The sequence below is a fragment of the Rattus rattus genome, chromosome 4 (genome assembly GCF_011064425.1).
Source record: "Rattus rattus isolate New Zealand chromosome 4, Rrattus_CSIRO_v1, whole genome shotgun sequence".
NCBI lineage: Eukaryota > Metazoa > Chordata > Mammalia > Rodentia > Muridae > Rattus > Rattus rattus.
The window spans coordinates 40,638,909-40,652,782 of record NC_046157.1 but is presented as its reverse complement, the minus strand read 5'-3'; the positions used below and the strand labels follow the sequence as shown (position 1 = coordinate 40,652,782).

Below are 13,874 nucleotides of genomic sequence, written 5' to 3'. Positions count from 1 at the left end.
TGATGAGGCCCAGATCTGCCTCTGGGAGGCCTCATTAGGCTGGCAAAATAAGACACGAATGAATACACGCACAAAAACCCCGATTATCACCAAAACGAAACGATGAAGCCAAATTTAGGTCTTCACAGCACAGCACGTGGTCTGACTCACATGAGCCAAAGAACACTGAGTTCGCTGGGTAAGTGACCCATTCCGAGAGAAATAACATGATAATTATGAAAGCCGATAAGATTATTGTCCTTCGTTTTCAAATATCCCTAAATCAAAGGAAAGTCTGGTATCTAATTCTTTTCTTGTATTTCCATTCCCTGGATAACCCTCGGCCCCCTCCCCCACCTCCAGTTTAACCTTTGTCATCAGCTAGCATTCCATTTAAAACCACCTTCTTAATAGCCCAACTCTTGCAATGATTCAGTGCAAAACATCTGCTTAGCCCATGACGAAAGAGGACAATTTAAACGAATGACCCATAATGAATTTTCAAAAGATAACTTTTGATTTCAGCACCTTATACAATACGGCTGAAAAACAAAATTCTGCACTTTACAGTGAGATAATGCAGATTTGCTCTTAGCGAATTTCCAAGAAAAGACCGGCTTAGAGATGATGTATTTCTTTCTGAGATCAGGCAGATGAGTAAAGTCCAGTTACATCCAATAGAAAAAAAAATAAAGTATTAAAAAGATTTATCTTTTAGCACCGCATGGGGAAATAATTGTCTCTTTTTAAAACAGGCCTTTCTGGTAATAAACTCATAGTGAGCTAATTAAAGGATAGTATGCATTTATTAAGAACTTACTCATTTATTCAGAAGTCGATACCTGTTCTGCTTTACACATCCTTTTACAAAATTTACTTCAATTCTGCTAAATTCTCTGTTTTGGAAGAAAATCAAATGATTCTAGGATTTCTAATTTTTAATGAAAAAAATTGGATTTATCTGGAAAATTTAAAGCCAAACACTTACCTCATAGTAAATCTATTTCTAGAAAAGTAAGTAACTCAGAAAGAGGCTTTAGATAAAGAAGAAAAAAATCTATCTTAAGTGGTACTCTCAGCTCTTTCAGACTCTGTGAGTCTATAACCATTTCCCATTCATTAATTTATTGTGTTTCTAAGTTCAAAACAACATGAAAGAAGAAAGAAACATAAGGCCCTCAGGATCATCAACTCATGGCGGGGTATGAAGACAGGTCACACACACACACACACACACACACACACACACACACACACACACACACACACACACACAACAACAGTGATGCTAAAGCCAGATACGCAAGCTTTTTGGTGCCCTAGTTAATGGTGCCAGCTACCCAGGAAGCAGAAAGAGAAGGTCCCCTTGTTCCCCAGTGTTCAAGGCCAGGTGAACCAATAGTAAAATGTGGCCATTAATAACAGCAGTTCACATGAAGTGTGCTAAAAGAAAACACAGTCTGTCCGATACGATACAGAGAGGGCCATGATGGTTTCTGCCCTGGCCTCCCGTGGAGATGAGGCACCAGCACAGATCATGTGGGCAACCATAACAAAGGCAGTGGTGTGGCAAAGCGCAAGTCCTGGGGGCACAGATGTGACACAACGAAGCTCACTTACATCTTTAAGAATTAGGTAGCTCCGATGCTTGGTCTCTTTTTTTTTTTTTTTTTAAAGAAAAAAAGGAAGGTTTTTATGGAGGTTACAGGAGCAAATCACTAGGAGTTCCATTTATTGACCAAAAGATTCACTCTAAAGTGGTAACTAGTCATAAAACACAGGGACTCAGTTCTCAGCCAGATTTTTGGAGTCACATTCCAGACCTGCATTGGCATAGCATTGAGTCACAAACTTAAGCTTTGATTTCCTTATGGAGAAGAGCAGTGGTTCTCAAGCCCCCTAATGCTGCGACCCTTGAATGCAGTTCCTCATACTGTGGTGAACCCTAACCATGACATTATTTTCATACTGCTACTTCAAAACTGTAATTTTGCTATTGCTATGAATCATGATGTCAATATCTAGTTGATTTGCAAAGTATCTGTGAAAAGGGTCCTTCAACTATGAAAGGGGTCACAACCCACATGTTGAGAGCTGCTGGGTAAGAGGGTTCAAAACACTGCTACGAGCCCAACAGCTGTCTCTCGGGAGTTTGGTAGTCACCCGTCTTCATTGCTGACAGCTGTTTGCCTCTTGCTAATTATCTAAGGGTTCTATCAGGGAAGTGGGAGCTTCACCTGGTCTGCACTGCACCCTTCTGTTTTACTTCCTGCCTCCTTCCCACCTCCTTCCCACCAGCCAACTTTCTTCCAACCCAACCTCTACTTCTATTTCACCAACAAATCCACAACCACTTTCCTTGTGACATTTGCCTTCAGGAGAATAAACGGTAACAACCTCTGTCATTTCAAACTTTATGGCGCTTTTGCACAAAATTAGGAGTGAATGCATAATTATGTAGAGATTAAAAAAGGGAAGCCATGAGTCTAAATTGCAACATCAGAAGAAATACATACTTTTTTCTTATTGTCTAGTCAGATATAAAACTCAAAGGAAGACTCAGCAAGATGGCATAGCCAGGAGAGGGCTTGCCGCTGAGACTTATGGGTCCCCAATCCCCAGGACGAACACTTTGGAAAGAGAAAAATGGTTCTCCGATCTCATATCGTGAGTGCCAGCCCTCCACCCCACATCCATGAAAATTAACTGTAATAAGTGCTTTTAAAGTCAAGGATCAAGCTTTGAAGAGCCATTATTAATGTATCAGAGTATAAGCTGTGTCAAATTTTACAGCATCTAATTGGTGTTTATGCACACTCCATTTCTATAAGTAAACTGTATCCAGAATGTTTTTAAACTTGATTTCCCTCTGTGAAATAAAAGTGAACTCATCAAAATAAGAAACCATTACATTTTACCTAAACTCACTAAGTTATCAGTTGGTTAATGAAACTGTTTGCTTCTCACTTTCATTTGCGTTTAGTAAAGTGAGTCAAATTTCTTATGATATATTCTTACTAATAATTAATTTGCTAGGGATACTGGAAGATATGAAATCTAAAAAGTGAAGAATCACCGATCTTTTCCTTTGGAACCACAGCTATGGCTTCTAAGCAGCACCTGGGCTCCAGTCACCAAGGGTAAAGAGAGAGTGTCAATATATGTCTCCACTTGGTTAGACCCTGACCATAGGAGCGCCATGTGTGACCACACGGTGGCCGCCATCATAGCCTCCGATTTTGCTTTGACTTTTGTTTTCTAATCTTGTTTTGAGAGTTGTCCCTGTCACAAAAACATGCTTGGGACAAAAGGGTGAGATGAATTCGGCCGTTTTCTGTTACATACCTCTGCTAAAATAACTTCTATGATTTCCTGGCCTCACTTCTCAGAGCCAAATAAAAAAAAAAAAAAAAACCACACTAAATCACACAACCACACTTTGGCCAAGCATTTTCACACTAGACGCTAAAATCTCGCATAAACCAACACTGCCGTGGAAATATAATAGCCCAACCCTTGACTGCAACGAAGCTCAGAAACATGAAGTGCAAGCCCAAGTCCATTCAACTTCTATGAGAAACTGATAAAAATGTATAAAACACACACACACAGCGTGCTAGGATAGATAATCTGCTGTGTGTTGTTTATCCAGGCTTCACAACACTTCTGGAAGATCAGAGACGTTAAATACCTTACTCCAAACCACTCCACAGTGAGCGGGGATATCCAACTTGAATCCAAGTCCGTTTGGATCAGAAGCCCTTTTTCTGTCTGCTGCCTCTCAAGTAAAGGGTAAACTTTCGTAGCACATAGGAGTCATCATTCTGGCCCAGGGCTCTTCCGGGAGACAGCGTCTGATGGGACTCAGCACTAGTCCCGGAACCAATCCACAAGATGGTGCCTGGAAGTGCCTCAAGAGGTTCGCAGCTGCACAAAATGTGCTCCTTAAAAAATGGTTGCAGGGGTTGGGGATTTAGCTCAGTGGTAGAGCGCTTGCTTAGCAAGCGCAAGGCCCTGGGTTTGGTCCCCAGCTTCGGAAAAAAAGAAAAAAGAAAAAGAAAAAATGGTTGCAACTGTAAGAACTAAAACTCATTTCTTTACAAAATCCACTGAATTCCTAACACCTGGCTGGAAGACAAGCTCTTCAGTCAGCATTTGCAGTGGTTTTTGAGTGGATGAGACTCTTTTCCATTTGTTATTTGGGCCAGCAAAGTAAAGCTGTTTGCCTTATGCTACCCAGTTGATGGATTGTCCCTCTCTCTCTCCTCTCCTCTCTCCTCCCTCTCCTCTCTCTCCTCTCTTTCTCCCCGCCCCTCTCTCTCGAGCCATTTGCAAAAATGATCCAGAGCTGAACATAAAAACGGAGCAGCAAGGCGTGCACGTGGTGCAGCCTTTGATCGCACTGCTCACTTGGGCACAGGTGAGTCTCTGTGACTTCAGAGCCAGGCTGATGTGGGGTATGAGTCAAAAAAAATGGAGGAATAGGAACCTAGATGATCTATTCACTAAGAATTCTGTTTTGTTTTGTTTTGTTTTTTAAACCATTTCTAGACTCTAGTGGGCATTAGGTAAATCTTTCTATTGCTTCAATCAATATACTAAGATCAATCCACCCCCATTTTGAGACTCAGTCTAACCATATAGACCAGGCTGGACTGAAACTCATGGCAATCCGTATGCCTCAGCTTCCTGGTGGCTACAGTGAATGGTAGCTACCACACAGCTCTACGTAAGTCAGGTTTCACCAAACTTTATCTGAATATGAATTTAAAATATCAAAAAGAATGATTAACTTTACTTTGTATGTAGGAGTAGTAAGTGACTTGGAAAAAGCCAGTTAATACTTAGTATAAAGATATGAAAACAAATATAGATACGTTTGTCAGTGATTCGAAGGAGTATCAATTCCCACATCATTAAATACTACCCTGGCTATTTTTGAAAAACAACAACTTCTCATCTCACAGATGAGATATTATAGTAAACTCATCATTCAACTGTGGAAATATGTCAGGCAATGTGGCAGAATAGTCCTTGTTTTGAAAATAAAAGTAATTTATTTGGCTAAAGTCCAGAGCACTGGAAAAAGAAACACTATTATTCTGTCACGAAGGAGTGAGTTGGTGCTATAAAAGATATTTTCTTTGCACAAAGAAGTAAAATCTCCTTGTTCCTTCACTCTCAAGGGATTTTGACTCATCAGTTTACAGTCCTGAAATCATCGCCTGCCCACAGCATATCTGTGAAAAACTGACCTGCTAGTAATGAACAGAAGAGACAATGGCCTTATACTAAAGTGGCAGCAGAAAGGCAAGGGAGACAGGAATGTCAAGACTGCAGCTGTGACAGATAGGATAGCAGGTCCCAAGGACTGCTGTTCTGTCCCCTGTGATATGTGAGGTTACACAACAAAGGAAATTTACTTTGCAGGGAGAATTGAGGTTGTAAATCAGCTGTCCTAAAACAAAGGCAGCATCCAGACTTGTCTAGATGGGCTCAGTACAACCACAGTCTTTCTTAAGTACAAGAGGCCAGGGTGACTTGCTGGGATAGCACTGCTTGGTCTACGGTTGTCAGCCTTAAGGTAGAAAAGGTATGCACACCATTCCTGAAGCTGGAAAAGGGCAAGAAATCATACTATGTTCAGCCACCAGACAAGAATATAATCCAGCCAACACCTGGATTGGTTTTAACCCACTAACACCCAGCTGTCCTTCTGACCTACAACCGTAAGATGATATTTATAATGTTTTAAGCTTCCAAGTGTGTGTTAACTTATTACAGCAACAGAAAGCTAATGTGTGCTGGCAATGAACTAGGAGTAATGAGGGCGAACAGTCAGGCAAGACCCTGAGCAGTCAGTCTCATGAACTGAGAAAGTTCACTTGATTGAGAACACGAGTCTATTCAAAGCACACAGATTTCTTAGTATAGAGAAATGGGACGAAACAGGGCTGGAAGGATGGTTCCGCAGTTAAGAGCACGAGCTGCTCTTGTAGAGGACTGAAGGAGCACACATCAGTCTCCAGCAGGTTAGGTGGCTTACAACTGCCTGTAACTCCTGCTCCAAGAGATCTGAAATTCTCTTCTGGCCTCTGCAAAACATGCACAATCATATGTACACAGATACACACAGGCACACTTACACACACACACACACACACACACATGCACAAGCACACACACATACACACACACATACACACACACTCAAGCACACAGGAACACATGCACAGACACATATTCACTCTCGTGTGTGTGTGTGTGTGTGTGTGTGTGTGTGTGCAATTAAAAATAACAATAAACCTTTAAAAAAAGAAACATACAAAGAGAGGGACCTTACATGACAAAGGGAGGGACCTTAGATAAAGTGCCTAAAAGTGGGGAGAGGGAACTTGTAGAGTTCACCTCCAGTAGAAAGACAGGACATCAAGTGAGATTGCCATCCCACAGTCAAAATTTCTGACCCAGAATTGTTCCTGTCTGAAAGAGCTACAGGGACAAAAATGGAGAAGAGACTGAGGGAAAGGAGGTCCAGTGACAGCCCCAATTGGGATCCAGCTCAGGGGGAGGCACAGGGCTCTGACACGGTTACTGATGATGGGTGTGCTTACAGATGGGAGCCTGGCATGGCTGCCCTCTGAGAGGCCCAACAGGCAGCTGAAAGAGTCAGATGCAGATACTAGCACCCAACCAATGGACAGAAGTCGGGGACCTCTGTGGCTGAATTAGGAAATGACTGGAAGAAGCTGAGGAGGAGGGCAACCCCATAGGAAGACCAGCAGTCTCAACTAACCTGGACCCCCGAGATCTCTCAGACACTGAGCCACCAACCAGGCAGCAGACACCAGCTGATATGAGGCCCCTGACACATCCCCAGCAGAGGACTGCCTGGTCGGGCCTCAGTGAGAGAAGATGCACCTAACCCTGGAGAGACTTGAGGCCTCAGGGAATGGGGAGGCCTGGCGGGGTGTGTGGGAGGGTGTGGGGGTGTGTGGATATCCTGTTGTAGATGGGAAAGGAAGAATGGGATGAGGAACTGTCAGAGGGCAGAACAGGAAGGATAGTGGCTGGACTGTAAAAAAAGATTAAAGATAATAATTTAAAAAGGAGATAGAAAGAGGGGCTAGAAAGGGTAAAAGCCACAGAAGGAGATGCGTACGTGAAAGACACTGTCTTTTGGACACAGGAAGGAGCTGTTAGGGACTCACAGCAGTTGCAACAGCACACACAACACCTGTGCAAGCTCAAGCTAAAGGGGATCTCAGCGTGAACAGGGGAGATGGGCACACGTCCCCACCCCCAGCTCTGGGGACACTGGCAATTGTTAGCTGCTGGGAGAGGGAAAGATGACTTTCTCTAAGAATGAAGCCCCTACTAAGTTGACCAGACTCCAGTGGAAGACCACACAACCAAGAATATTTGGGCAGCAAGAATTGGACTTGAGAGATTATTTTTTTAAGGACATAAAGTTGGATGATACTGAGGGGAGTTGGATTTGGGAATGGTTCAAGAAGGGGTTGTAAACAGGATCAAAACACATAAAAGCATTCAAGAAACTAATAAAAATAAAATGAGCCCCCTTGTTGGTTGTCCAATGCAGAGCGGTCAGCCTTAAAATTATATACACACAAACAACAAAAACAGATGCAGCAGGTTTTATTTATATATATTTGTGTACACACACACACACACACACACACACACACACACACACACACACACACACACACACACACACACACACACACAATGAATATAATCCAAGCAAAAGAAGCTATCAACTTGAAAGTGGGAAGGTACAGGAAGGGTTGAAGGGAAAGGAGGAGGGGCTGGCAGAGGACAAAAGGGGAAATGATGTAATTTTATTAAATAAAACTTAAAAGCAGTAAATATAAAAAAGAAAAAATTGTAGAACTATTTTATGCTTTTACTAGACTGTTAGAAAAGAAAAGGGTTTAATAAAAAAGAATGCATTGATCTAAAGGGCAAGTTAGAGTTTTAGGAATGCCGCATGAAATAGCCTACTAGGCATTCTCAATCTTTGTCCCTAAGGATCCTCAAAATATAGGGATTTGTCTGTGATCTCCCCTGAATGGCATTGGTACTGACTTGCCTGGTCATCAAGCTTAATCAAACAACCTCTTGAAATATGAATAGCTTTGAGTCTATTATATCCTATGCCATAAATATTTGGCCGTGTTCACTCAATGCAAATCACTCTGACTTGACTCCTTAGAGAGAAAATGCAGGCCCCAGAGGTTGCAGTCTAATCAGAGAACACTTTTCAAAGAGGAGGTCAAGGCATAGAAAAATAACCAAAGTGGTTCTAATGGTTAGCAAGACCCTAGTGCATCCCAGCAGATGGCTAGACTAGTGCAGAAAGAAAAACAAACAAACAAACGAAACCCTTAGAAGCAAGGATTCCTCCTTGGTCCCTAAAGGTCACCTCTAATGACCATCAACTGACCTTAACTATTTTTTTTTAAAAAGTAAATTTTTGTATTCAAAGGAGGGGATATGGAGACAACATTTGGAGCAGAGACTGAAGGAATGGCCATTCAGAACCTGCCCTACCTTGGTATACAGCCCATTTATATACAGCCACCAAACCCAGACAATATTGATGAAGCCAAGGAATGCATACTGACAGGAGCCTGATATAGCTGTCTCCTGAGAGGCTCAGCCAGAGCATGACAAATGCAGAGGTGAATGCTAGCAGCAAACTATTGAACTGAGAATGGGGTCCCCATTGGAGGAGTTAGAGAAAGGATTGAAGGAGCTGAAGGAGCTGAAGGAGCTGAAACCCCATAAGAACAACAATACCAACCAACCAGAGCTCCCAGGGACTAAAACACTACCAAAAGAGTACACATGGACAGACCCATGGCTCCAGCTTCATATGTAGCAGAGAATGGCCTTGTTGGGCACCAATGGGAGGAGAAATCCTTGGTCCTGCCAAGGCTGGTCCTCCCAGTGCAGGGGAACGTCAAGGCGGGTGGGAAGGGGGTGTGGTTGGGGAGGGGGAACACCCTTATAGAAGAAGGGGAGGGAGATGGGATAGGGGGCTTATGGCCAGGAAATCAGGAAAGGGAATAACATTTGAAATGTAAATTAAAAGTATCCAATAAAAATAAAGAAAAGAAAAAAATTTTTAAAAAGGAAATTTTTGGCTTTCTGTGGGGGAGAAGCATAGCTGAAGAAAGAAATAATTGATAACAATACAAAACAAAACAAGCTAGGCCAGATTCTAGATGGGAGCAATGATTCAATTCTTATAAACCTCCCCATGAAACCCCAATCAGGGACACTGACATCCCAGACACAGCAATCCACAAACACCCCAGCTATAAAGAATAAGAATTCTTATGCTTTCTTTAAATATAAACAATATTTTCTGCAGCCTGAAGCCAAGAGACATCAATGCCTGTTCACTAAGTTCCTCTATTCTGGTCTTTTTCGCTCCCTTCCAGTTACCAGGTTATACTACAATGCTGGCCATTAAAGTTATTCTTCAATTTGGCCTCCTGAAATTTCTTCAAAATGATAGTAAATTTCCTTAGTTAATCAAACCACACACCCTGAAACTAAATATCTGGGGACTGGATATTATCTTCCTTATTCTTGGAGACCTTGGTCCTCTGTGAAGGTCAAAGGTGCTAATCATTGCCATTGGAAAGGATTGGCAGCAGACACAGGCTACCTAGAGGATATACTTGTCCTTAACAAATACCCTCCTTAACGTTTGGGTACACTTTCATGTAGATACCCTACGCTCTTCTGCTGCTGCGTGGATCTTGAGAATAGGAAGACAGTGAGCATCTCCTAAGGACACCAATGTCTCTGCAGTCTCAGTTACTCCTAAAATGGATTAGCAAAACACCTAGGAATTCTCCATTGAGTAGAGGTGACCGGTTAAAAACTCCAGATCACCCTGCAAATACACTAGATGTTACGGCATCTCCAGAAGTGGAGTGGTTTCCCTTTATATTATTATGTAGCTTCTATTTTTCGTAGCATCCATGGGACTAGAGAACATTTGATATATTGAAACCCCTAATAAATATACTAAGGATGCTTTAAGTAGAACAGTGCAAGGAACGTCTGTTCTTCATCCTGAAGTCTAAAAGATGATTCAAAAACAAAGCAATTCTACCAAACCATATGGACTTGCATATTCTCACTGATGCTCAGGGAGCACTTTCACTAATGTCAAGGTCTAAAGAACAGGGTCCGAATCATATCTCTGGCCTGGGTAGATTCTGAACTGCATGGATGCTCATTGATAGGCAACTATCTAAGCCTTGCAAGATTATCACCTGGCCAGAAGCTGTCTGACAAATTGCAAGGACAAACTCTTGTCACATCCTTACAGATGGACATGAAAGTCATCTTTAGGAAAACCTGTCTGGTCTAGAGAACTTGGGATACTGTAAATCCTATCTAGCATGCAGGTTATCTCTATTCTCCAATAGGCTATCTTCTGTACCACAAAGAAAAGCACACAGCAGGACCAGCCAGGTAAATGCAGGCTGTGGACACCCAATAGATATTCCAATTTCCCTATATTCCAGTGATAGTCTAAGAGAAAAGGAAGATATTTAAAATCCATAATCTAATATATTATGGGAACTTTATTTAGACAGTGATTTGAACAGACCAGGGCCACATGAGAAATTTTAAGTGTGGACTAGGTATTAGATGATAGTGTAGGATCAGTTGCAATAATATATTGCAATAATATAACAAAGGCATGGGATTATTAAAATATTTCTCCTATGTTAGAGATACTTGATTTTTAAAGTGTATATCACTTGGAAAGGGAATAACATTTGAAATGTAAATTTAAAATATCCAATAAAAAAGAAAGAAAAAATATTTTAAAAACTCTAAAGAGCAGTATACATAAACACATAGAACACTAGCACAATGATGGCACTGTCAGCCATCAGCATTCTCTCCCTCGATATTGGAAATTTACACAATCAAACTCTGGGGACGAAAATAATAAAATAAGGGGTCCCCAGCCTATTTGATCAACTGTCTTTATTAAAACAATGAAAGGTTGGAGTGTTTAAGCTGAAAATCCTGTTTAGTTTTCTACACAACTTTTAATTAGTAAATTGGCTTCTACCATTTTAATATTTAATTCTTTCACTGGCTATAAAGAAAGCTAACAGGGCTGGAGAGATGGCTCAGCGGTTAAGAGCACCAACTGCTCTTCCAGAGGTCCTGAGTTCAATTCCCAGCAACCACGTGATGGCTCACAACCATCTGTAAAGAGATCCGATGCCCTCTTCTGGTGTGTCTGAAGACAGCTTCAGTGTACTCATATATAATAAATGAATAAATAAATTCATTAAAAAATTCTTTAAAAAAAAGAAAGCTAACAAATGACCACATTCTCTATTTAAATAACCAAATAAAAGGTCTATCAAAAATACAATGTTAATGCTAACACTCACTGTCAAGGGGGAGGTAGACGATGTGAGGGTGTTCTGGGCGCTGTTCATAGTGAGATTAATATATACCAGGGAATATTTGTAAACATTCACGTTCTTCATGGAATTTGTTATCATACTTGTCACAACTGCCTAATTCTCAGAGCTCAAGGGTAACAAACTCTTAGGGTAGCTTTAAAGTGGTTTTATTATGTAAAATCGAGTTACTCACTAATCAACAACATTATCTTTAGTTACTTACTAATTAATAATATTATCTCTTGGCTGGCATTAAGGAAAGAGCAGCAGAGAGTTCTCTGGGAAAAGCAATAGGCAAAAGGACAAAATCAATTCATCTTGGTATTCTCGCTACACGTGCGAGAGCCAATATAAAGTGCTTGAACACATGGGATTAAACTTCTAAAGTTCAGAGACAGCCTCTTAAGCAACATCTTAGCAGGGGGAAAATGTGAATCTCATCCCAGACTTTCAAAATTCTAGCAATGAATCCTGCTTTCCAAGTCATCTAATCCTGTGAAAGGGTTTTATTTACAATTCTTTTCACAGAGAAAGCGAGAAGATGGCTTGCATCCTGAAAACTCCAATTTTACATCATCAAAATATTTTCAAAGGGATGCACAGTTTTATAATCCAAATCGAGCTTTAATCTCCTTGTTTGGAATAATTTAAAAATTGTTTAAAAAATGTTTAAAGTGTAATATGTTTTCCTTTTCTTTCTAAGGAAAAGATCTAATGAAAGGATAACCCAAAACCTACAGTTATCATCCTCTACTATAAGAAATTAAAGACAGAAGGAAAATTATTCATATAAGCAATGCCACAAGGTCTAATCCCAGGATCTCAGCTATTTCTTTCCCTTATATATTCGATTCGGTGGGGAGGGGTTACAGGTTCAATGGCTGTTAAGACGATTATTTCTTTGTGCAATAAAAACCTTTAGTATAAAGAACTTGGGCCCTAGGGTTGCAGTTACAAAGGTGATTTGTGTTGCTACACTGAGTCAGCCAAGGATGTAGAAGAAATGTTTCTCATCTTCCGTGTTTGGATATCTTGTCGCAGTTGTTACTTCTTGCCACCCAACCATGAGTCCCGTCCCCAAACACCTTACCAACCACAGCCTCCGTGAATTTTCCTTCTGTGGGAAGAGGGAAATACTGGTTTGGAGACACGTTGCTGCCATATCCCAGGAGGAATCCTTCCAGCTTTACGTTCGGATTTGGACGCAGGAACTTCAAGAGGACGGAGTCGCTGGTGGTATTGATGTGCACTTTCAGACTCGGCTTTTTACCTGATCATAGAAACATAGGTAAGTGCCCGATTTCACCCCTCCTCTCATACTGCAGCCACCAGCACTCAGCAGCCCTTGACTGCTGGGGGCGCTACTCATAGGACAAATGCGATCTCTTCGGCTTCTTAGTATGATCAGGTGACCAGAACATTGACTGACATTAAAATCAAGGAAAATGTGCTTAATAGCGTATAAAGCAGACTAAAATAAAAATCAAAATATTGAGAGGTCTACTTCTTGGTAGTTTGTTACTGAAGGGGTGAGTATGGGGGAGGTGTTGCATGGGAGTGAGGGGGCTCATTTTTTCCAAAGTAGGCCAGAATATTTCATATATATATATATATATATATATATATATATATATATATATATGGTGCAAGAAGCTGAAGTTCCTTATTGGTAAAATTTAACCAATGTACCTTGAACCATCTCACCATCCTTGGGATGCTCTCCAGACCTTTACCCTCAGGTTTTGGCAACTAATAGAACAAGGTATGGAGGAAGAAGGAATGTTTCTGGTATAGGGCTTGCTGAGGTGCTGAAATGGGTGATATTGCATGCAAGAACCCTTGAAAACAGAAATAGGGTATCAGATCCCCAGAACTGGAACTACCTGTGGTTGAGAACTAACACGTATGTGCTGAGAAATAAACTCTGGTCCTCTATAAAGGCATGAAATCCTCTTAGCCACTGCATCAGATCTCCCCAGACCACCATGTGTTCTTTAGTCCCCTGTTAATTTGTTTCATTAAGGATCCATGCCTATTTAAATGATGCTTGCTGGCCAAGGCCTCATTCATGAAGTTATATAAAATATAGTCGATTATTTTTCTCAGGTGACTCAAATTTCTGAATTATAAGACGCGTGTGCCTTGAAAGATTAGGGTCATGGGTTTTCTCTTCATTCTGCAAATATTTTTGTCCTTTTAGGAGACTGCCTTTACTGATTTAAGAATTCACATTCTGTTTCTCATTTACCAAAGTCATAGGTTGAATAAATGCTAACCACCACATCAGTACAGCATGAGCCCTCAATAGTCACACTGAAGATTTTATTGTAACTCAGCCCAAGTGATTCTGAACAGTCTTGATCAATGTAGGACTGTAAGGCTTTGTGTGGAAAATGTTTTTCTGAGACCTTGCAA

The 13,874-nt window shown here is 41.0% G+C and overlaps 1 protein-coding gene across 1 annotated transcript in view; it reads right to left on the bottom strand.

Moving 5' to 3' along the window:
- Abi3bp (ABI family member 3 binding protein) overlaps positions 1-13,874 on the bottom strand; it is a 197,424-nt gene that overhangs the window by 135,035 nt on the left and 48,515 nt on the right. The window contains exon 2 of the mRNA XM_032900306.1: positions 12,550-12,729. Within this exon, the coding sequence (XP_032756197.1) occupies positions 12,550-12,729 (180 nt within the window). The remainder of the gene's footprint in view (positions 1-12,549; positions 12,730-13,874) is intronic.